Source organism: Heliangelus exortis, chromosome 1 (genome assembly GCF_036169615.1).
Source record: "Heliangelus exortis chromosome 1, bHelExo1.hap1, whole genome shotgun sequence".
In the NCBI taxonomy this organism is placed as follows: Eukaryota; Metazoa; Chordata; class Aves; order Apodiformes; family Trochilidae; genus Heliangelus; species Heliangelus exortis.
The window spans coordinates 146,139,069-146,163,002 of NC_092422.1; the positions used below are offsets into that span (position 1 = coordinate 146,139,069).

The window sequence follows — 23,934 nt, forward strand, 5'->3', positions numbered from 1 at the left end:
CCTTCATATCACTGCATCTGATTTAGCTTTGATGCTAATGCAGAGAGTGATCAGAATGCAAATCTCTGCCTTCCAGCTCTTCTTAATCTCCATGCAATCAGATTGTGTAATTTGCTTTGGGATGATCTGATGTCAGGCAAAGCTCTGAAAAATGGGGACTCACCCTGGAAATTTCCTGTTTTCCAGAAGCTTTGTTTTCCATTCCCTTCTTTTGAGGCAGCAATAAATCTGGAAACCCCTTACTTAGAGCATTCCCTATGTCAGGATGGGAGCTCCCAGATCCACCAGTGTCACTGATGAGACTGTGGGTTTTATCCTTGCAGACAAGGTGACATTGTCCTGCCACCTTATTACCAACCCGAGGATGATGATGAGATGCCCTTTATCTGCTCACTGTCAGGAGACAATGGAATTATGGGCTGTCACGAGATACCCCCACTGAAGGAGCGGGGCCATGAATGTTGTTTGGACAAGGATGATTACTATTACTACAACTCAGTCAGGCAAGAGTTCAACATCAGTGGGATGTGTGTCAACTGGAACCAGTACTACAACGTGTGCCGTACAGGCAACGCCAACCCACACAAGGGTGCCATCAACTTTGACAACATTGGATATGCCTGGATTGTGATATTTCAGGTAAGACCAAGTTAGCCTCATAACAAGGATCAAGCTCTTTTTCTTTTTTCCTGCTCAATCTTTCTGTGCTCCCATGATTTCTGCAGGGTGCAATACAGCTGTAGAGAGAAAAGGGCCTGGTAACTACTCTAGCAAGAGAGACAAGAGTGCTGAGAGAGCATACCATGAACCATCTTCCTGAAGCTGGGGAGGGACATAGAGCCATGGAGATATTCCAGGCCCTTGCTGAAATGAGCTACACCCTCTGGGCTGAATTGTTTTTTTCTTCTTTTTTCTTTTTTTTTTTCCTTTTTTTCTTTTCTTTGTTTTTCCTCTTTTATTTTCTTTCTTTTTTTTTCCCTTTTTTCTTCTTTTTACTTTTTCCACCTTTTTTGGTTTTTTTTTTTTTCCTTTTTTTTTTTCCTTTTTTTTTTTCTTTTCTTTTTTTTTAATGCCCAGTGTGCATTGCAGATGGGAGCTAAAATCCATGCCTTTTTTCTTGTCCACCGGCTGTACTCAGTGTCCAGTCCAAGGGGCACAGGAACCTGCTGCAGGTTTTCCTTCTGCTGTGATCCAGGGAAATGAACTATTTTAATTAAATATTCCTGCCGTGGGCTAGCATGATCTCACAGGTTTTGACAGTATGCCAGTGTCACCAAGCAGTACCATGCTGCTTTTCTGGAATGGAATATGGCCTCCTTGAAATGAATTGTTGTTTCTCACCTTCCTTGGGGTACAACAGCTCTGCCACTATTTGCTTGGAACACACAGAGGAGTGAACTCTGGAAGGCCACTTTCTTCTTGTTTCTCTTGCTGTTTGTCTTTGCAGGTGATCACACTGGAAGGCTGGGTGGAGATAATGTACTATGTGATGGATGCCCATTCCTTCTACAATTTTATCTACTTTATCTTGCTGATAATTGTAAGTATAAGACTTGACGACTCCCAGCAGTGTTAGCTAAGAGCCTACAAAAAGAGGTGCTCAGTCAACACAGATACCAGAGAAGCAAATGGCCTCACCTGGATTTAATCTAGGAATCTCAGAAACATAACCAGTTGACTTTCAAATCCAAAAGTCAGTGGAAGGATCACATAACTGTCAGCCTGGTTATTCTCTTTCACTAAAAAACAATTCTGATGATTCATTTCTAGAGACAGACATACACAGTGTAAGATATTGTCCCATCCATAGGCCTTGTCTCAGAGTAAATTCCCCAAACCAGTAGGCCCGAAAGTACAGAAAACCATTCCTGTATCTGCTGTACTATTCGGTCTCTTTAAATGTTTTAAGCTTTTGAGTCATTCTTGATCCATGCTTTATGGCTTTTGGCAGCACCTGGATTTCTCAGATTCATGGTCTCAGATTCAGATTTTGTCAGATTCAGGGTCTGTCAGGCTGAATTACTTCCTCACCATGAACAAAAAGGAGATGGTGCTCCAAAAGTGTCAGCAGTCCAACATGAACTGGCTGTGTAAGATCAATTGTGGCTGGGGGTAATGGAAAGAGAGAAATGTGTCCATGATGAGAACTTAATAAGCAGTTTATAAGCCCCATAGATTTATACAACTGAAGTTTCAAGGTTACTTTGCTTGAAAGGACATTTGTTGTCAATGCCTGGGAAAAGATGTGAGGAATATGATGCCATTTCTTCTTCCATTCCTCAAGCATACCACACATCAATGTATTTATTTTTCAATGTATCAATGTATTTATTGTTTCTAACAAGAAATAATTTTGTTTTTATGAAACCTCCTGCACTTTTGCCACATGGGGACCAAATTCAAGAGTAGAATGGAAAGACATAGGATGAATTATGGGAAGTATAAAATCTGTACACAACAGTGCAATTTAGTTCTAAGTGGCTTAACCAGTAAGGAATTCAGTGTGTTTTTCCAAGGTGTACATGCATTTGCATGGGCTGTTGAATGGATCTAGCTAGGACTCTCCTCTTCACCTACTACTTGTTCTATTTGGCCTTGCCATCCTAAAAACAGGATATCTAGAAGCAGTCACCAAGTAACATTAGCATACTCACCTGGCACAGGATCTAGTTTAAATTCAAATTGACATGCAGTGACTCAAGAGCAAACAAACCTTAATCCAGTTTCTGTGAGATATTCTGCAGCTTGTACATATGGAGAATGGCCAAACTTATCTACTGGTCCATTTGGGTCAGAGAACTCAAGAAAAACCTGGATCTCTATGGCATCCTTGAATTCTCCCTACCTTCTGGCCTTTCACTGCCACAAGGAGAGAAAAACAGAAAGATGATCTACTCCCTGTGGGCTGAAGCATGAATAATGACAGCAGAGGTGAAATACACCTTAAGTAATGCTGCTTTTACTTTAAGACAGGAGAATTCCATGGAGTGACAGTGCAGAGGTATGATTGCAAAGGATGGGAGGGGAATTCCCCCCCTGCTCTGTTTCCAAAGACAAACAGAACATCCACTGCTTTTTGTAAGTTCAGAAAACTAATATTTCCCATAAGGTTTTTTCAGATCTCCCATGATGCAGTAGGTATTTATTACCTACTTGCATTTCCATTTTCAGCAGCATAGTCAGAATGCTCAGATTGGTACAGTTGAGCAGTTCAGCACAGAATTTACTCCTTGTCTTAGACTCAGTCTCTTCCAGAGCCAAGAAGGACTGTACAGAGCGCACTGGGGTGGGCATGCCTGTCTCCTGATGGGTAGTTCCAACAACTGCCCTTCACTCCCTGCTCCAAACTACATAAATTCAACATGTTCTTGTTTTCTAAGCAGGAACGTCCTTTTATTGCTGGCTCACCTCATGTGGATTCCCAGAGAGTCAAACTTTGTCTCTGAATTTGCAGATGCTGAAAACCCTCAATTAAGCACTCCACCAGAGATTTTGCTGTGAAGTGTCATTGACATTTCTAGACACTCCCTCCTCATTTGCAGAAGCCATGTAGGTTTATTTCCATCAAACACCGGAGCACACAAACCTCAACTTATTCAGAGGACTTCTCAGAACAAAGCAGCTATATGTTAGATGGGGTATTTCTTTTGCCATTGGTGGACTTACATTAAAAAGTATTTAACTTTTCTGTGTTACCTGCTGTGCATTTGTAATGCATCTTCTGCAGCACATAGCAATGTTTAGCAATGTGAACTTGCTATCACCTGGTTTCATTTTCCTTGAGTCTTATAGAAATGGTGATCCCTTTTCAAGTCTCATGTAGCACAGTCCTGCCAGCCTTTATTCTTCCCTCCTTCTCCATGGTTGTAAGGCCCAGGCAGGATTACTCTGACAGTCATACTTCAAGCCCTGACTTTTTGCTTTTCGACATACATCCTAGCCTTGGCTCAAGCTTGCTATTCTGGGGCTGGATCTTCACAGCCTCTTTGTTATCCAAGCATAGCATGGATGCTATGCTTGCATCCATGACTTCTCCTTCCCCCACAGAGATATCTTCAAACACCTTTGAAAGGGCATTAACTGCTGCTGTTCATCTGGCAAGAAGCAGCCTTCACCAGCTGGGTACATTACCAGGATGGTTAGGACTTCTGCACAGATGCTCCCTCAGAAGGGGAAGAGCATTGGTACTCAGAGTGGCCTTGCAGAACAACCTGGTAAAAGCATTTTATGTCTTCATTAAATTGCTAAGAGTTTCACTCTCCGTCAGAGATCAGGGAGTGGATGTGAAGGAAGGACTTCTTTCACCTCCTGGGTCAGTGTTTCATTTGAGCCTTCCTGCTTGAGGTCCACCTCTCTCTTTTTTCACCTCTCCAGCTACTTGGCCACTTATGTGGTTCCTGGACTACAGAAAGCTCTCCTAAACTCTCAGGCTGGCACCCACATTGCAGCACTCAGTGTCCTCCTTGAAGTGCTCAGTGTTTACACAAGTTTGATATGGAGGTATAAACAATAATAAAAACCAAAAAGGACAAGTAGGTCAGCACCTCCATGACCATCAGATTTTATTAGATATTGCAGAGACAGGGATCGAATCTTAGGCTGAACCAGGCCAGAATATGCTTAATCAAAGTACAGCTCAGTCTTAGGGCTCGACAGGACTGTGCTGGGGCTCCAGATCAATGGTCTTCTGCCTCCCTCAGGTGCTTTGTCTGACTCCATGTCAGAAAATTTCAGTCTCCCCACTCAGGTCACTGAGATGCATCACTCAGTTATGAGCTGTTTGGGACCTTTCCTGTTCTTCTGCTAGTCAGGAGTCAGAGTCAAGCTTGACAGAGCCTTCGAGTTTATGGACTTGCCTGTCATCTTCAGGATTAAACAAGCTCATTTGTTTTGCTTTTGGTGTTCATAGCGAAGAGGCTGAAGGACTGGGGGTTAGTAATCATATTCAGTCCTTTCACTCCTCACCTTTTTGGGTACCTGGTGGGACATCAAAGCAAACAGTGGTTGTGAGGACAGGGCTTGGTAAAGTAAAATCTGGACCCCTCTCTGGATTCAGCCCCAGACTCACACTGTAACCACGGTGAAGGCATCTTCTTGCCCTCAGCTCCTCTGCTTGTAGCCTAGAGAGAAGCTGTTACAAGTCTTTATCACTTGCTATCTGTGGACTTGTTGGAAGTTGGAAAATACCAGGCAGTATCACAATTAGCATTCCAGAAATTCTGGCACAGCTGGTGTCAATCCCCCCAGCCTGCCTTGCTCAGGGTAAACTGAGGGGAATGACTGACTGGGCAAACCCGTGTGAGTGGAGTGTGGTGCTGAGGGAAAGACAGGAGGAGAGGGCATTGGAGAAGAATTTGGATTCCCCCAAGATATCATGTAATAGGGAAAATCTTGGGGGAAGGCAAAGGAATCTGAACAAGGCATCACTTTAATTTCCAAGGCCACAAACAGAAGCTGAAGAGAAAATAGGCTGAAATATGGGTGGGAGAAGAGCAAAAAGAAGGGCTCAGTGATGAAGGGAAACAGAATGAGAACAGCTTTGAAGGGTGCTGATAAGAGGAGAAAAAAAAAAAAAAGCCATTTATCTTGAGATGATTTATTGTCCTTATGCTGAATATGGATTGGAAGGGTTTCATATTTCAAAGGCTTATTTGGATGCTACCAGGGACATCTCCCCTTTGAAATACTGAGAGGCACTGTACTGAGCCTCTGGATGGAGCTGCTGGGCACCTGTGTGCAAGGGAAAGGGACAACCAAGGGAGCAAGCTGGTGGGGGAGTGGCAAGGGCTGTGCATTGAGGGGAAAGTGTCTTGGATAGGTAAACCAAGCTGGGGTACATGCTGAAAAAAACTCAACCTTTTCCATGCACAAGGATTGGGGTCTGGTTATCAGTCCTTTGCTGGAAGGGTTCTACAGGGAGGAGATGTGTGTGTGTACTTAAGAGCAGGACTAGATCAAGTTCTGTGTCAGAGCTGTTTGCTTGGAAAGGAAAGACAGGGAGGTGAGGCTGGGTTCTGTGTGGGTTTGTACAGGGGGATCATGATGTGAGGATGTCCCTTAATAGGGATGCTCCCTGTTCCAGAGGAAGCAGAATTCTAGAGCTGATGCTTCCTCTTCTCCCAGGGGCTGTCCTGCAGAGTCTATTTCAGAGCAGTGCAGATGTATGATCCTTGTTTAGAGATCAGTCTCTGCATTTTGTCAGTGCCATATTGCCACTTACAGCTCTATGGGAAAGAGGCAACAAATCAAGGCATCATAGCATTTGAGAATTATTTTGAACATGGTTACTAGCCCTTTTATGTATTGAATTCTTCTCATGCTGAAGACCAACTTTCATCCTAAATGTAATGGGTAGCTCTCCCAGTGGAGATTCATCTGTAATTTCACAATATGTAACACTGAGAGCGAGATGTTTACCTCCAGATCTCTCAGCACCAAGAATTATTTGCCCTATTTTACAGATAAGAAAACCGAGGCAAAGAAATCTTCAAGGTAGCATGCGAAGGTGTAAAGTAAACCTATTAAACATTTTGGCTTCTGTATGGAGAATATTTCTGGCTTCTGTATGGGGAATAGGAAGAACTTGGGCGTTTTGTTTTGAAGTAGCTGAGGGAGTGAGTCGTGGTTGGTTTTGTATTTAAAATGGAAGGGCTACCTAGGCTGGAGGGCAAGTAAAATAAGAGCTAATATAATATGTCTAGTATCAGAAGGATCAGAAGAACAGAAAATGACCCAGGAAGCACTATTGGGTGTCCTTCTCAGTCATTAGTTTTTGTAAACTTCTCTTTGATTTCAAGAGCTCATTCATTCATTTCAGCAAAGTGCCATCTTCCTGCAGGGTGAACTGAGGTCTAAATGGTAGAAATAAATAAAATCTTCTGAGATACTGACATGCCCTCCAAAAGCTGGAGACCATAAATGACAGCGTATGATTTTTCCAGTAGCGAAAGAGCAAGCAAAGGAGAAAGCAACCAAACTACCAAACTAGTCCCCTGTCTACCTTCTTCTGTGTAACACAAAAGGAGAGGGAAAGAAAAAGTCCTGTTTTCATCAAACCCTTTGCAGGTAATTTCTAAGTGACTTTCTAAAGGTCCTAAAGCCTGCCAACAGTTTGTGGCAGGCTTGTGTTTCCTGAATTTCAGTTCAGGGCTCTAAGTTCTGCATGGATATTACATGAAGTGAGATCTCAAAAGCAAGCTCAGCCAACCCTGGCTTTCTCTGAAATCACATCTCTCTACGCAGACTGGTTCACATTGCTCTGTCTGCCTCCAGTCATTTTCTCATCCTCTCTCCTCTTACATTTCTCCTCCTGCATTTCCTCCCACGTGCTGACACCGACTGTCCTTTTTCCTCTTTTGCTGCTAGGTGGGCTCCTTCTTCATGATTAACCTGTGCCTGGTGGTCATTGCCACACAGTTCTCAGAGACTAAGCAGAGGGAACACCAGCTGATGCAGGAGCAGAGGGTCCGGTACCTCTCTTCCAGCACAGTCGCCAGCTACATGGAGCCAGGAGATTGCTATGAGGAGATCTTCCAGTACATCTGCCACATCATGCGCAAAGCCAAACGCCGCACCCTCGGGCTCTACAACAGCATCCAGAGCCGGCGACAGGGACACGTGGAGCCCAGTGATGCCAAGCTAGACACAAAGAGACAAAGCCAGAGGCATTACAGTAAGGATTGCATGGGTAAAGATGCAACTGTAACTAGGATGCAAGAGTAACTAGGAGCATCTCCATGTGCCAGCTTGACAAAGGACCTGTGCCTACAAAGCACAGAATTAGGATTAACTTTGGCCATTGAGGATGAGAATGAGGCCAGCACACCAGACCAGTGAGATGCAGGCGACCAATCAGAATGGGAATGAGACAGGGGTGACCAGGAGGGAACATGGAAAACCCAGACCCGAAACCCAGAGACCATAATGTGTTAAGCTTTAAGGCACTGACTGAGGCTCCTGGTGATGATAGCACTTTGGGAGAGAGAAGTATTAGAAGATGATAGAGCGGGACTAAGAATTGGGCTCAGTGACACAACAGGTCTCCCAGAGGTCTCTTCCCAAACTAGTTGCTGTGGGACCTCAAGAGAGAGAGGCAAAGGGAGTAGAATTGCAATAAAGTGCTTCCTGAACCAAGGGAACAATACTGAAGAAGCCAGTTTGACATGCAAGGGAATGGAGGCAATTTCTCTTGATGGGAGCACATGCTGTTGTGTAAAACTAGAGATTAGGTTTTAATTTTCATTCCTGGCCTGAATAGTGGTTATAAAAATGGTTGTATAGCGTTAGTATTAGCTATATGCTGATGTCTTTCTTAAGTTATGCTCCCATTAGTAAGCAAAAGCAAATTTTCCTTCAGCTGGTCTTGCATGTTTAGTCTTTCATTTTCTTTGCTGGGAAAAAGGTTTCTGCAGGCTTCACACACTGTGTCAATTAATTCATTGCTTCTTTCCCCGGGTGTCCATTTGATCTTCCAGGCTAAACTGGAGGATTGAGGAACACAAACTTAGTTTTCTCATTGAAGTCAAGAGGTCTGTTCTGATTCAGAGCACATGGACTTATGCTTGTACATGGAGTGTTCTTGTACTACTACCTTTTCTAGTTTCTTGACATGCTTTGCTGAAGTAGCACCCCTAATTTAGAGAGTTCCACTCAGCATGTGGGTTATTGGAACCCACCTATAGCAGTTCAGGGCAAAAGCAACCCTTGTGATTCCCCCTGCCTCCCCTCGGTTCCCACTTAACCTACTGAGTCTCAAGCTGTTATTTCTGCATCAGACAAAACAGTTCTTTCTCTGATGGATGTGAACCCCCATTGAGCCTAATCAGAGTCAGGTGAACAGTATCACACCTTCTGGTGACACAGCCAGTCTGTCAGTGTAAAGGCCTCAAAGACAGCAGCTTTTATTGCTGCCCTTGAGATGATGTGCCATTGTTTAATCATCCTTACAGCTACAAAGCCCAGTTACCGTTTCTAAATGCCTGAAAGCCAAAGAGATGCCCAGTTTTGATGTCTTTTTCAAAGCCTTTTCCTTTAAGTGTGATCATTTCTCTCCCCAGGGCTCTGCCAACAGCACAACTCTATTGACTGCCCTCCTCAAGGCTTGGTCCAGCCCATTGCTGTGACAGCAACCTCTGATCCCACCAACTGTCCCCGATGCCGTAGGGGGGAGCATGAAGCATCCCAAAGGCTTTCTGTCCTGGGTAGTGCTGACTCAGACCAGGTGGATGGAGGAGACAGTGATGAGGAGGGAGAGGACAGCAGAGACAACCAGGGTGCCTCAGCACTGGAGAAGGAGGAAGAGGAGGTGGAAGAAGATGGGTGGCTGAAGCTCTGCAGTGACATATGGCGAGAAGTGAGGGTGAAGCTTCGAGGGATTGTGGACAGCAAGTACTTCAACCGTGGGATCATGATTGCAATTCTAGTGAACACTATCAGCATGGGCATTGAGCACCATGAGCAGGTGAGGTACCTCAGGACACAGAGTGGGCAGTCGGGATTTGTGAGTCCTGCTTGGAGTTATGTCCTTGCTAAGCATCTGATGCAATTTGATGGAGGCAGAGATTGAGCAATTTGAACAGCACAGGTGGTTCCAGCAGGGCTTTGCAGAAAGCCACAGGATCTTGCAGTCTTTTCTTCTTAATCCCTGAACTTAATCACTTTCACTGTATCCATGTCTTTTCCTCTCACCTCTTTTCAATTGCTCTCTTTTCCTTCTCCATGCTCACTTTCATCCTTCTGTTTTTCTTTTTTACCCTGTCTTCTCTTCCTATCTGCCTCTCTTTCCTTCACCCTCGTGTCTTCCATCTTCCTCATCTCTCTCATTTCTCTCCTCATTAGTTTACTGAATCCTTAGTCTATTTGGTTAATTTAGTCTGCCCTCTGGGGATGTCACAAGCACTTCACCAGCATCTCAATTCAAATCCATCAGCTTGCTAGCCTTTCCAGCTTAATTAAGACATGCTTGAGCACAGACTATCTGTACAAGGAGGCTAGGAGAGGCACCACCTCCCATGTCCAGTCATTTTTGGGGATCACATGGCTCAAGCTTTTCCTTTGCCCTGACAGCAAGAAGTGATACGTAGGTCAGCATAGGCAGCAGGGTCTGACTTTCATGCCAATAGTTAGCAGGCAGCTCTGAGTCAGCAGCGCATTTTATCCTTGTGACAGACTTGTGAAATGGAGAAGCTTTGGTTGCCCTCATAGCTGGGAAACAGAGGCAGTGTGTACTTTGTGATGTGCAGAGCCAGATTCAAGGGGTGTTGAGCACCCCATGACCTTGCATCTGCATTGCTGGCTGGTGGCTCTGCTGCACTTTGCATTAGAATCTATGCTGTAGATACATGTCTCAGATCTATGCCACCAGTCTAAAATAAGAGATTAGTCCTCTACTGAGATACTGACTGAATTTAGGCTTGAGAGCCAAGGTGAAGACTAGTCCTGAATGCAGCCTCAGGCAGCAAAGAGAGAGAGATTGTTTAGTTTGGTTCAGGCAAGGCACTCAGATTTGTCCTGTGCTGCATCAGGTTGGAGGTATTGTGAGACCTGGGGAATACTGAATTCCCTGTTAGAGGCAACACAGTGCCTGAGACAGTATTTGAAGCCTCAGATGTCAGCCACCCACGTACCAAGCATTTAGACCATTTTCCAAAGGCCAGCTAGTTTCTGGCACAAGGATGGGTAACCTTATTTTGATCCCAGAATGCAAAATTGCACTGAATGCTTCAATAACAGAAAAATACAGGCATGAGCTCAGAGGAGAGGAGAATGAAGAAGAGGCTGGAGGGGCTGACTCACGAAAACAGATTAAAAAGAGCGATGTATTTATCACGTAACAGAGAGATGACTAAGGGCTGAAGCCCAGGACAGTATGAAAACTGCCCACTGATGTTATAAAGATGTGAGCACCAAGCAGGGAGAGCTATTGTTCATTTTGGTTCATTTGAGACAGTGTGAATTAAGTGTTTAACAGAGGAATATTTGAGCTGAAGGTAGAGAATTCACTCATGTTCTGGCTATTGTGTGAGCAGATTTAAGCCTTTCTAGACTGCCTCTGCTGTGTTTGTACAGCCCACAGCAGAGTGGGATCCGCCTGCAGCCTCAGGATTTCTAGTAGCAGGTTATTAGTGACACATCTTTAAAGTTATGCTATTACTTTTTATCCATAAGTAGCGAGGAAAAGCTTATGCCCCTGCATGCTGTTTCTACTAGAAAGGTGCATCAGCCAAATCGATCATAACTGAAAAATGTAGTGCAGCCTGCTTCTTTAAAATACATATACTGACTCATGTTTTCCTAAAACAAGATGATTAAAAAAAAATAAAATTAAACATTCAGACCCTACCAGGAGCTATAGGTCTAATGCAGTCGGCAGTTAACTTGAAAGCACTCAGGCATTTGCACTTCCCTTTGCTCTCTTTTAGTTTTTCTCAGGTTATACTAGTAGTCCCTCTCAGACTGGTGCTTCATTACCTTCATTTCTCCTTCCTTTCTCTTTTTCCTGCTGTTTTTCCCCCAGAAACATATTTCTTTCACAGAATGATGTCCATAGATATCTGTGATTTCCAAGGTGATGCCATCCTATGACTGAAATAGCTTCTGTTGCTTTGGCTGCTCCATCATATGAACAGCTCTAGGCCCAGAGCTAATGTGTACAGAGACCTCTCGAACTTTTCTTTCCTGGTGCATGGAGATCACAACCCTGGCCACGCTCTTGGTTGGGCAAGAGGTTGGAAAAGACCTTTAAGATGACTGTGTCCAAAGTCCACCTCCCCCTCCAAAAAGTGCAAAAAAGAAAAAAAAGACATATATCATCATGCCCATTAGAGCATGTCCTGAAGTGCCTCATCTACATGTTTTTTAAATACCTTCAGTGATGATAACTCCACCAAACCTGTTCCGGCACCTGGCTACTCTCTTGGTAAAGAAATTCTTCCTAATACCTAGTCTAAGCCTCTCTTGGTGCATCTTCAGGCCACTTCCTCTAGTCCTATAGCTATTTACTTGAGAGAAGAGGCCAACACCCGCCTCACTACAACCTCCTTTCACGTAGTTGTGGAGAGTAGTAACGTCTCCTCTCAGCCTCCTCTTCTGCTGACTAAACAATCCCAATTCCCTCAGCCTCTCCTGATGTTCTCCAGACCCTTCACCAGCTTGGTTGCCTTTCTCTGGTCTCTCTCCAACACCTCAATGTCTGTTTCTTGTGAGGGACCAAGAACTGAATACAGTACTTGAGGTGCAGCCTCATCAGTGGTGAGTACAGGGACACAACTGCTGCTGCAGTCCTGGCCATGCTCATTTGATACAAGCCAGGATTCTCTTGGCCTTCTTGGCCCCCTGGGCACACTGCTGGCATATATTAAGCTGAGTATTGACCAACACCATCAGGTCCTTTTCCACCAGGCAGCTTTCTAGCCACTCTTTTCTCAAGCCTGTTGGGCTGTTGTGACTGAAATGAGGGACCTGGCACCTGGACTTGTTAAACTTCATACAATTGGTCTCAGCCCATTGATTCAACCTGTCTGGATCCCTCTGCAGAGCCTTCCTACCCTCAAGCAGATCAACACTCCCACACAATTTGGTGTTGTTAAATTAAGGGGTGAGAGAAACTGAAGGAGCCAAGACACAAGGTTAAGGTTTAGAAACACAGGAACCTGGGGGACAGAGCCCATGTGCAAGTCTCGCTTTTAAATCCTGAGCCTTGATCAATGGAAGGAAAATTACCAGTTTTTTACAGTTCAGGGGTTTAATATTCACTGTGTTTTTCTGCCAGAAGACTTAACCTCAGCAACTCAAATCACTTTATGCAAATCTGAATCACCTTGGAATTTGGCTTCGTTTGGTTTATCTATCTAGACCCTTATCCTGTCCTGTGTGGCCAAGGCACCCACCTCCTTATACATTTCTCTTGAGCAAAATCAACTTGTGTGAGGACAAACTGCTCTGCTATGAGTCATTTTTAATCCTTAAGCTTATCACAAGTTATCACTTGTAAATAGATAAGTTTATTCAAATCCATCAGTGTGCATTATACCATGTAATAGCCTCAGTATTAGACCTTCAGATATTGCTGGGACATTGCACAGAGCCAAAATCCATCATTTCAAGCTTTGTCCTGCTTGAAATGGCTTTTGCAGTTCTTCAGATTTGCTTCTACTTGTAAGTGCCCATTTTTAAAATCCAGTGTAGAAAATTAAGATATTAGATGTTTGTGGCTGCCCAGAAGGATTCTTTTAAGAGGCTTACTTTTTTTAATGTTCACAGAGGATCTGGTGCTGCTTGCTTTTCTCCTTTATTCAGCATGAGGATGAAAGACTGGTCCCAGCTTTGTGTCCCAGGCTCCCTTTCTCATATATTTCTTCAGTGGCCTGTTCAACTCAAGCTTCTTTGCCATTAGCAACCAATGAGACAGTTGCTGAGTAACTTGTTTTATCTTCTCTAGTATCTATTTACAGTATTCCTTTGTACATCAGGTCAGTACTTCATGTGGTCTGCCTTGTGTGGATCAGGAGATGATCCTTTGTTACCTAACTACACCAGCCCTATGGATCAGTACCTTTATATCCTTTAGTTTGTGTGATTTCCCTTTATACCAGCATTTATTTCATCCACAAGCTCATATTTTACAGTTATTGCTTCTCTTTTTACTATTTGCTGCTTGTCAGAGACATTCAGCAAATGTCCAAGCCAGCTCATCATGCTGACATTTAGTAAATGATGGAACAGTCTCCCTGGGGTAGTAGATGGAGCCACATTGCTTCAGTCTTGTAAAACTAGGGTACAGCAAAACATCACGAAATCCTGCACTGGTTGCGGGGTGATGATTAGAGTAAGTAAAAGCTACTTGATGTGTTCCATGGCTGATTTCTATGACTCTTCTGATTATTGTCAGAAATTTGAAATGATGAGTAAAAATGGGCAATCTGGAGAGACCTCTGTATGGAATATTTCTCATATCCTCAGAGGCAGTGATGCGCGGGTACATTTTGGCAGGGCTGGTCTGCATAGATCACATCAATTACTTTTCAGTTTCTAGACTGCTGCAAATCTACTTCTGGTTAGGAGAAACTTGTGCAGGGCCTTTGTGGTCTGCATATTCTTAGCCTTTCCTATGGCACAAAAATTTCTGGCTGCTGTTAGATAATGCACTAATTATGTTTCCAGTTTAACCTGACATAAGAACTCCAATGTTAGGAAGAAACTGAAAAGGGAGAAAAACGCTGAGCAGCTGCCCTCGATAGCCCCAATTCTAGTTTCTGATCACTGGGTGGGAGCAATGAAAATACATTTCAGTCTCAGTAGTTGGTCTGCACTGTTAGGAATGAAGGACTTCATACCATGAATATGTGAGTTCGGTAGTTTCATGGATTTGTAAAGAGATCCAAAGTAGAGAAGGTAAACCAGTCTGGTAAAAGCGTTGGCTCTGGGCATGCTTTGCCACCTGGGATCTCTCTCCCCTTCAAGCAACCCTCTTCACCCCAATACTCAGCTCCCACAGTTTTGTTCGGATTTCTCTCCTAGTGAGGTGGATAAACCAGTCTACCCTGGTTTGTCACTGTGAACAGGCGTCTTATGGGGAAATTTCTGGCATTCTCTGCTTTTGGTTGGACTAAAATAGACTTGATTTCAGGCCTTTCCTTGTAGACACTTCAATTTACAGTTCCTGGGTAAGCCCAGGTAGCCTGGGAGGAGGAAACTTCGCTAACAGTTTTGATGATAAATAGCTGGTGTCTGTGGGAGTCTGGGGAGCTCTCACAACTGTGAGGTGACACATCTGTTGTGTTAGGGATCCTATGTGTTAGTAGGAAGAAAAAGAGAAAACCACATCTTTTCTGTCCACTTGCCCCGTCCATCAAGTTCACACTTCCCTGGCAATAGAGTGTCCCCCCCCCCCATGAGCCATGTCCCAGCCACCAGCACTGTCCACTGTCACTCATGGCCATGGGTGGAAGGCATTTCTGCAAAGAATGCACCCCCTGATGACCTCCACCCTGCAGCCCTGCTCCCACCTGATGGCTCTTTGGATTCTGCGAAACTATCTCTATCTACAGAAAGGGCTGCAATGCAAGGTCTGCCTTTAGCCAGCAAGTGATTCTTTTCAGCTGGCTTCTCTCTCTGTCTCTTTTTTTTTTTTTTTTTTTTTTCCTGACTTCATTCCTTTTGTGTTGCTCTTCCTTCCCCAGCCCACCTTCCTACTCCATTTTTAAACATCTCTCCTTCTCTACTTCTTGTGGGTGCCAGTGGGCCTATTTTACTGTTTTTTTCTTTTTCAGTTTTGTTCCTTGATTCTTCTTTTGCTGCATTTCTATCTGCCCACCTCTCCTTTCTTTCCCTACGCTGTCTTTCCTGCGCCTCTCTCTAGGAAGGATGCCTTGCTGGGGCTGATTGATGGCCCATTAGAAAAAGATTAACAGGTGGAGGCTTGACTAGAGAAACAGATGTCAGGGAGGAAAGGAGAGACCGGGGAACAGGTGACCTTTTCCACAAGAAAGATGCAAGCATGGCTTTTCAAACATCAATTGCTCCCTATGACAGCACAGGAGAGAGTGTATGGACAGCAGAGAGGAGGATAATCCACCATTATAGTCTGTCACTTTTCCACATTGCTTATTCTCACTGACATAATCATTTGATTCAGGCTGAAATTGGCATCTTTGTTTAGCATATGGACCTCATTCTCCTCATAAGTGTCATTACTGCCTGGCTCTCTGTGAAGTGATCTTCATCTCTCCCTTACTGTGTTCACTTGCTCCTTCTTTCTCTATCCTTGCTCTTCTCTTCATTGCCCTTCATTTTCAGAATAGTTTTTGTTATTCAAATGAAACTGTGAATAGAAATTGAACCATCTCCCCTTTGTTTGATTTTAAAGAAGTGGAATATATCAATAAAAAGCTGCAACAAGGAGTGTAGGAAACTAGCAAAGTGTGAGGGAGACTGCAGATATGAGGAGCAGTTTGCAGTTCATCTGCTCACCTGGGAGGACCTGGGCCTCTGGGGATCCCATAGCAGAGGTTAAGGTAACTCCCAGCTTCAGGGGAAGGTCAGAGCCAGAACTGCTTTTCTGCCCTCACTTCCCCTTCCACCAGCTGAACAAGTAACAAGCACAGCCAGCACGAAGGTTCAGAAAAACAACAAATTTGGAGTCCTCAGGAACAGAGCATGAGTAGTTTTCCTAGTGGGCATTAATACTGAGTTCATGGTAGAAGTATTGGCTCTGACCTACAGGGACTCACTTTTTTGTTTCTGCAGTGCCATGAGTGTGATTCCTCTCTTGCCCTCAGTAACAGACTCTTGTCCCCATCCATTTTATGTGATGCTTAAAAGAGGGGCCTTGTGGTCAGGCATAGCTCAACCCAACATAAAAGCAGAGGGGAGTCTTCAGCCACGTTTTCAGCATGGGTAACCAAACAGTGAGAGCAGTACTGTCTGCTACCAGAGCCTGGGAGAGACTCATCTTGAAGGCTTGGAGCTGGGGCTCAGTGCTGCAGTAAGTTAAAAATCAAATATATAACCTTGTCTGAGGTGTGACATACTGGCCCCAAGGTAAACATGGAAATTTGGCCACAGGAGCCTTGAAGAAGTGTCTTGGAGCTGTTATGCCTAGTCCCTCCACCTGGGAAGGTGGCACACCTTCATCTGAAGCAGGTCTCCACCAGCTGTTGCTTGGCATGGTGATAGCCAGCAGGATGCTACAGCCATGTGAATTGCCCTGAAGGCTGAGGGTTGTCTAGCCTGGCCTGAAGATACAACCTATTATATATTGAGAGGAAGTTTTTCTCTCACTTTGGGAATGTTCTTTACCTTTCTGTTGCTGTGGTCGTCTCCCTGGGCTATGCATGTGTGTGTCTGAGTATTGTTACCATAGGCAGACTTGTGTGTTGTCCCTCATGAATCTGATCTTGTTCGACACCTCAGCCCTTGGTGTTTGGCCCAGTCCAGTCCTGGTCCCTGATCAAGTCCTTTGAGCAGATGAGTCCATCCCAAATTCAGTTCTGGGAATGCCTGCGTTTCACAGGGAATGACAAGATCTTGGCATTCCTCACCAATGACATCAGCACATCCTCTGTCTCCCTCTAAAGAAATGTTTGATCATTCCTGAGGAAATGGTCTAGACCCTTTCCTGACCTTGTCAGAGAAATTTCCAAGGCTGCACATGCTGAACAAAAAGTCATTAATTCAGAAAACAAAAGGAGGAGTAATTTAATTTTCTCAGACTTGTTCCACTGATGGAATCATTAAAACACTTTCATATGTACAAACACATCAGTTTCTGCTGGAGAAGGTGGTATCACAGGGACTGAAAGATGTGTCAGAGATTCAACAGAGAAAAAATGCCTAAGGCAGGGTCAGATTGCCCTTTTTTTTGATTTCAACACAGTCATCTTGTGTCAGCCCTGGAGGTTTCCACCTTTTGCATCTGCCATTCTCCTCTTGCTGTCCATATTTCTCTTTTCCTCGCCCTGTTCTGCTCTTCCTGTCCCTCACAGGTAGGTGTTAGCCGTGTGCCCCTCCTCACTGTTGTCTTATTTATCCAGTCTGATTGGGTAGTTATAGAGACTGCTCTGAGGACAGAGGCATAAGAAAAGACTGCTGAAGCAAGACTGGAAAACTGATGCATGCCAAGCATTTGGTGGGGAGTGAGGGTATGAAAAATGGGGAACAGAAGAAATAGAGAGGAAAGAAATGCAGTGAGGTTTAGAGGAAGATGTGGAACTCTTCTGCTATCATTCAAATATTTTCAGAATTTCAGAAAAAAAATGTGCCAGCTACCCATGGAAACCTCAAAGGAGGAAAACCTTGAAGAAAGAGGTTGACCAGAGATCAGCCACTTTTGGCCTGCTTCAAAAAACACTCGAGTTTTTTGCACAATGTAAAGAAACTTTTATCTGGGAGACCAGAGTATGGAGTGGGATGTGGGACATGCTTGGTCAACCCTGGATGTGGCCACAGACCACCTCTAGTAAAAGAATTTGTTATGGATGATAATGGATGATGAAAGTAGTAAATGTGCAAAGAAATTAGAGTGCAAGTGGCTCTATCCAGCTCCACTCTAATCTCATCCATGGGAGCTCTGCAACTCCCTATAAAGCCTGTCTCCTGGGAATCCTGGCACACTATTTCTCATAATTTTCAGTGCTGACTCTCTGAATTTGCCTTTTCTCCAGCCAGAGGAATTGACCAACATCCTGGAGATCAGCAACGTTGTCTTTACAAGCATGTTTTCCCTGGAGATGATCCTGAAACTTGCTGCTTTTGGTCTCTTTGATTATCTCCGCAATCCCTACAACATCTTTGACAGTATCATCGTCATCATCAGGTGACAAGGGCCTTGGGGGTCAACTGAAATGCAGATAGAAAAGAGTGCCCCAGAGCTTGCAGGTTTTCATGTGCCTTTTCAAAAAAGATGTAGCAATTATTCTAGGAGGAGCTGAGCTGATGCATAAGGCCAACGATGTAAAAACCAAGATGTATGCTCCCAACACTTGGTGACTGTAGGCAAGCAGTATTGCATTCTTGCAACTCTTGGTTCTCTCCTCTGTAGAATGGAGGAAATTGCAATTGCCTTGTAACTTCACAACAAATATTAGCCATGAATAATTTTTAAAATGCACAAATTAAGGGTTCTACCAAGGTTTTTAATGTGTAATAGAAGAACTTGTCTTGATGGAGTTTATTGCTGCAGTCCTTTCCTCCTGCAATGTACAGTGCCGTGTTAATATTCTTAAGGGAGAAATGCAGCTTTCTACACATGAGTATAAGCATATAGTATATACTTATAATAAGATCTTGCTAAAACAGATTTTCTCCCTGACTTCTCTATACTGGCTGCTAATGTGGAGGTAAAAATTCGGATTAGCCTTGTTATCGGTCTCTCTCTCCCTCCTCTGTTCATTTGTCTTTTGTGTTTTTCCTTGTACTTCCTGTGCTGCTCTGGGCCACAGCATCTGGGAGATCGTTGGCCAGGCAGATGGGGGCCTCTCTGTGCTGAGGACTTTCCGTCTCCTGCGGGTGCTGAAGCTGGTGCGTTTCATGCCTGCACTACGCCGTCAGCTCGTGGTGCTGATGAAGACTATGGACAATGTAGCCACCTTCTGCATGCTCCTCATGCTTTTCATCTTTATATTCAGGTGAGAAGGCAGTTGGTTGCCTCAGAGTGGTTTGGAGAGACACTGCGTGGCTTGTGGACAGCAGCTTCCGAGCACGATTGCAGGACTCAGCTTGCCCCTTGCTCTAGGCTCAGGCAGCACTGAGAAACATTTATGAAGGACTGAGGTTACTGCTGCCCTAAATGGGGCTTAGCAGCTGAAAATTTGGCCTGGATGGGGAAGAGAAACACTGCCCCCAAAGGCACACAGCATGATGTCCCATCATGGAATAGGTGTAGTGTTGCGGGAGAAGAACTTCGAAGCGATGGCAAGCTCAGAGTGAGGACAGGATCGGTAGGGGACTGGCCACCAACCAGCACGGCTGCGAACCTGCTTCAGAGTGAGCCCCTTGCCAGTCTCAAGCCCCACCTTTTATTGGCCCTTGATCTTTGAGCATGCGCACTTGGGCCAGCCCTAACTGGGCACAGGTGAAGCTGAGCACCGACTGAGCTCATTACTCGGCAGGTCCTGCCACCTGCTGCCTACAGTGTAGTCTCTTGGTTACCCCCACTGGCTGCAGGAACAGTTCAGTCTAGAAGCTGACTGGTAGAAGGGTGGCAGGAAGGAACTGAGAAAGTCTGTCAGTGCACCCCATGGTTGCAGTGGTAAGGAGATGGAAAATGAGAGCAAACAAGGATGATGAAGAGAGCAGATTTGAGGGATAGGTTGCAGTCTTTCATAAGGCAGTACAGATGAAAAGCAAGGTAATTTGGTGAGTTATGCGAGTGTAATACACAGCTCCTTCTTCAAAGATAGGTCCAGTGTTCAGGCAGTGTTGCGCCACCCCTCACCCCTGTGGTGCTAAATTAGATTGTCAGGAGCAAAAGAGAATAACAGTAATGAGCATATTATGGTAGCAGAAGTTTTGACATATTTGACATAATATGACATATTTTGAAATATTTGACATAATTTCCACTTCTTGTCCCAACAGCATCCTGGGAATGCACATCTTTGGTTGCAAGTTCAGCCTCCGGACAGACACGGGAGATACAGTTCCTGACCGGAAGAATTTTGACTCCCTGCTGTGGGCCATTGTCACAGTTTTCCAGGTGAGTCCACTTTGCTCTCTGCAGGTAAAGTGAAGAGGATCAGGAGGTGCTTTTTCTCGTTATGAAGCATTGCATTAATTCCTGACAGCACAGAAGACCACACAAATGGCTTCAGTGATATTTGGAGGAAGAACAATTGCATGTTGTATCCAAACAACTGGGCTATTTTTCAGAGAGGGGTACTCCTTCTTTCCTTTCATGTTCTTCCTCCACATTTATGTGGCCTCTGCTTCTGACTGCAGATCCTGACCCAGGAGGACTGGAATGTTGTGCTCTACAATGGTATGGCCTCCACCTCACCATGGGCATCCCTCTACTTTGTGGCTCTTATGACATTTGGCAATTATGTGCTCTTCAATCTGCTGGTGGCCATTCTTGTGGAGGGGTTCCAGGCTGAGGTGAGTTGTAACCAAGGCCTCATCAGGAGCAGGAATAGAGGTGCTAAAAAGGGCACCATCGAGACATTTTAAGAATACTAGGATGGAGAAGTCCCAAAGTATCACACCTCTGTCATTTCCCTTGTAAAGTTCAGGGTGGGCTTCATTAAAATAAATAATAAGTTAATAATGTTAATCCTTGCAAGGAACAAGACAAGCCTTCTGGAAAGGATTTCACAATATCCATCCTGTACAACTAACCGTACCCTACTAGGGAGAGTTCTCTGCCCCTCCAAAAGCAAGAACACAGTAAGTCAGCAATCCCAGGCCACACAGGACTCTTTCCAGTGATCACATTAGTGCATGTCTGCCAAGGAGGATTTTGCAGTTGTTCCAAGAATTAAAGACAAGAAAAAAAGATCTTTTCAGTTTATGAGTTCCCAACTTCTAAATTTGTGTGTTCCAGGGTGATGCCAACCGTTCATACTCAGATGAAGATCAGAGTTCATCCAACATGGAGGAGTTAGATCAGTTCCAAGAGGTCCTGGAAAGCTCAGGTAAAATAGCTCGAAGACCCTCTTTTGCTTATCTCCTGTTGCTTTTTAGTGAGAAAACTGAAAGCAGATTCTGCAGAAAATATGCTCTCATCTCTAAGAACTTACCATTTTTCATTTTGAACTTTATGCTAGTTTGTGGTGTTATCTTTGGAAAAACAGAGCTGTGTTGGCATTCCAAGGAATGTGATAGCTAAGGGAGATAATAAGGGATAATTCTTGGAAGACCTATAGAATGGCAGGAGTGAGAAGTGAGAAGTCTCTGCTTCAGGGGCACCATTTCAGGAACGTTGCATCCACATCTGGGACCAGTATTTGGATAGGGGATACCAACATGTTAAAAAAGACTTGGACAAATCTGAAAGTCTTGCCTCACAGCAAGAGGCTAATGAAGCTGAGGGAAAAAAGAGAAGTAACTTGGTCGCACATGCTGTAAGTGCTGACCATAAGGAGAGATTTTTGATGGTAGATGGCTCTTTAATTGAGCAGAAAAAAGCATCATGAGATTGTAAATGCTGGAAGCTGAAGCTAGGCAAATTCAGGTTGAAAAAAAGCCTTCCTTTAAGGAAAGATAATTAACTGTTGGAACAGTCTGCCTGTAAAACGCTGACTAAGGTCTCCACCCCTCACAGTCTTTCCTTGAAGACTGCAAGTCTTCCTACAAGAGGTATTATACTTCCGATGGGACTTGGTGGCTGGGAGCAGCAAGAGTGGTTTCTTCCATAATAAATGGAGAGCCAGGAGCTGAGGAGAAGAGACAGCCAGGCAGGAGGGCAGGGACCAACCGGACAAAGGCACAGTACTTGTACAAGTTGAGCAGAACAGGTCCTCTGACTCCACCAGAGTCAGCCAGTGGTAAAATGATTGACAGGAAAGTCCACGGTCATGTGGCAGGTCTGAGATTGAGCCAAGAAGTCCACTCAGCAAGACAAGAACCAATACAAGGTGCAAGGACAGGCAAAAGCACATGCACAGCACAACCCAGGCAAGGACCAGAGACACAAGTCTGAGCTTAAATACAGCTTCCGCAGCAAGGAGCAGTGGCTCCATTATTGGCTTGTTACTGCTCTTTCCTGTAACTTAGCTGTTTTCACAGCAGTCTGTTCCTGGGTTACAGGACTACACCATATCAGAACTTACCTTGAATGTAGACAGGGAAACTCGTAGGAGGGCAGATGGGGAATAGGTAACAGAGCCTGTTGGTTCACTCATGGCTGTGAAACTGCATGCAGGCTTCATTACACAATAGGTCATACAAAAAATGGTGGTTCTGGTCCTGTCAGGAATTAAAATACAGTACCCCATCCTCTCCATCCGTCTCAACAAATGCTGATAGCCATCCACAGCACCTAAAACACCCCTTTCAGATGTCCTGGATCTTCAAAGTCAGTGGTCAATAATTTGAAGAGTCCAAGTGTGGTAGAACAGGCTGGAATGAAGAGTATGATTGCAGGAACCCAGTGAATGGATGGCTTCAGATCTCCCCATGTCTTTGTGTCTCTGCCTAACTGCTTTAAATAGCCAGTCTGACAGTCAGGATTATTTGTTCAGACCTGAAGATGTAGATGTCTTTTCTTGGCATGCAGAACCATACCCTTCTTCCTTTGCTGCCAAGATTCAGCTTCTTACTCTGCCTGTCAGCCTGAGTCTGCCTGACCAGAACTCTTCTCATCTGTCTGGCCCCAAGGAGGGCTGCCATCCATTTTGGGGACTGAGGAGAATACTTCAAAGTCTTCCCACCCTAAATCAGAAGAAATTGATGCTGATTGATGCTAAGCAGCTAATATTCTATTAACTGCTGCTAGTATGCTAAATAGCTTCAACACTAAACAGTTACTGGATACCGAGGAGCCCACCTTCTTTTCTCTTTCTTCTTCTTTCTGCATCTTTCCACCCAGATCCCAAGATTTGTGCAATTCCTGTTACACCTAATGGACACTTGGACCCATCCTTGCCTTCTTCCAACCCACCAGTGGCTGCTGGGGGGGTCACCAACTCTTCACATAACTCCCTGCAGCCTGACCAGATCCGTGTCACTGTTGGCTCCCGGAAGAGCAGCGTGATATCCCTGGGCAGAGTGGCCTGTGACCAGAGGTCCTTGGGGAGTGAGTGGGTGAGTGGAAATGTGTGCCATAGCCTTCTTTTGAAGTCCAAGCATGCTATTATCTTTCTGCCATCACCTGGTGATTGTTCTGGAGGATTGCCCTGCTCCTGTAGGTTTCTAGCACAGCACATTGCCTGTCTTTAGGAAGCCAGGTCACTTCACATAATTAATCTAAATTTCCACATTATTGTTGTCTATTTCCAGGTTATTCTTCTATATTCCACTAAGTGTGGGATTCAGCTCTTTTATATTCTTCTGTCAGGAGAGGGGGAACATCAAGGAGACAGAGTATCCCCATTAGTGTGAAAAATGTTTTGTCCTCTCACCTTTTTTTTTTTTTTTCCTATAGCACAGAACACAAAACAATGCCCTGAGTTAACAGTATAGGAATGTCTGGTTGACATTCCAGAACTGCAAAGTCCCATAACAGATGAGTCTTCTGGAAACTTCTGTAACAATCAAGAGAAAAATCTTGAGTTGGAGCTCCCCATAGCAGGTCCTGCTGCTCCTTAACACTTGGTTAAGCACTGCTACTGTCCAACCAATGCATTTCAGACCTGTTCAGCTTACAACATCAACTTCTGGGCTTTCTATCCACTGACACTTGTAGCTTTGGAGGAGTGCATCTGTTTCTAAACAGGGAGACCTGGCAGCCACGTACTACAGGATAAGTTACTGATATGGTTGGACTAGACTGTAACCAAC

General features: G+C 44.5%; 1 protein-coding gene across 1 annotated transcript in view; it reads left to right on the plus strand.

The window, feature by feature from the left end:
- CACNA1I (calcium voltage-gated channel subunit alpha1 I) overlaps window positions 1-23,934 on the plus strand; it is a 91,811-nt gene that overhangs the window by 38,109 nt on the left and 29,768 nt on the right. The window contains exons 5-14 of the mRNA XM_071731255.1: window positions 324-639; window positions 1,448-1,540; window positions 7,366-7,672; window positions 9,057-9,460; window positions 18,162-18,313; window positions 18,939-19,124; window positions 20,077-20,194; window positions 20,437-20,592; window positions 21,038-21,128; window positions 23,024-23,238. Coding sequence (XP_071587356.1) covers window positions 324-639; window positions 1,448-1,540; window positions 7,366-7,672; window positions 9,057-9,460; window positions 18,162-18,313; window positions 18,939-19,124; window positions 20,077-20,194; window positions 20,437-20,592; window positions 21,038-21,128; window positions 23,024-23,238 — 2,038 coding nt within the window. The remainder of the gene's footprint in view (window positions 1-323; window positions 640-1,447; window positions 1,541-7,365; window positions 7,673-9,056; window positions 9,461-18,161; window positions 18,314-18,938; window positions 19,125-20,076; window positions 20,195-20,436; window positions 20,593-21,037; window positions 21,129-23,023; window positions 23,239-23,934) is intronic.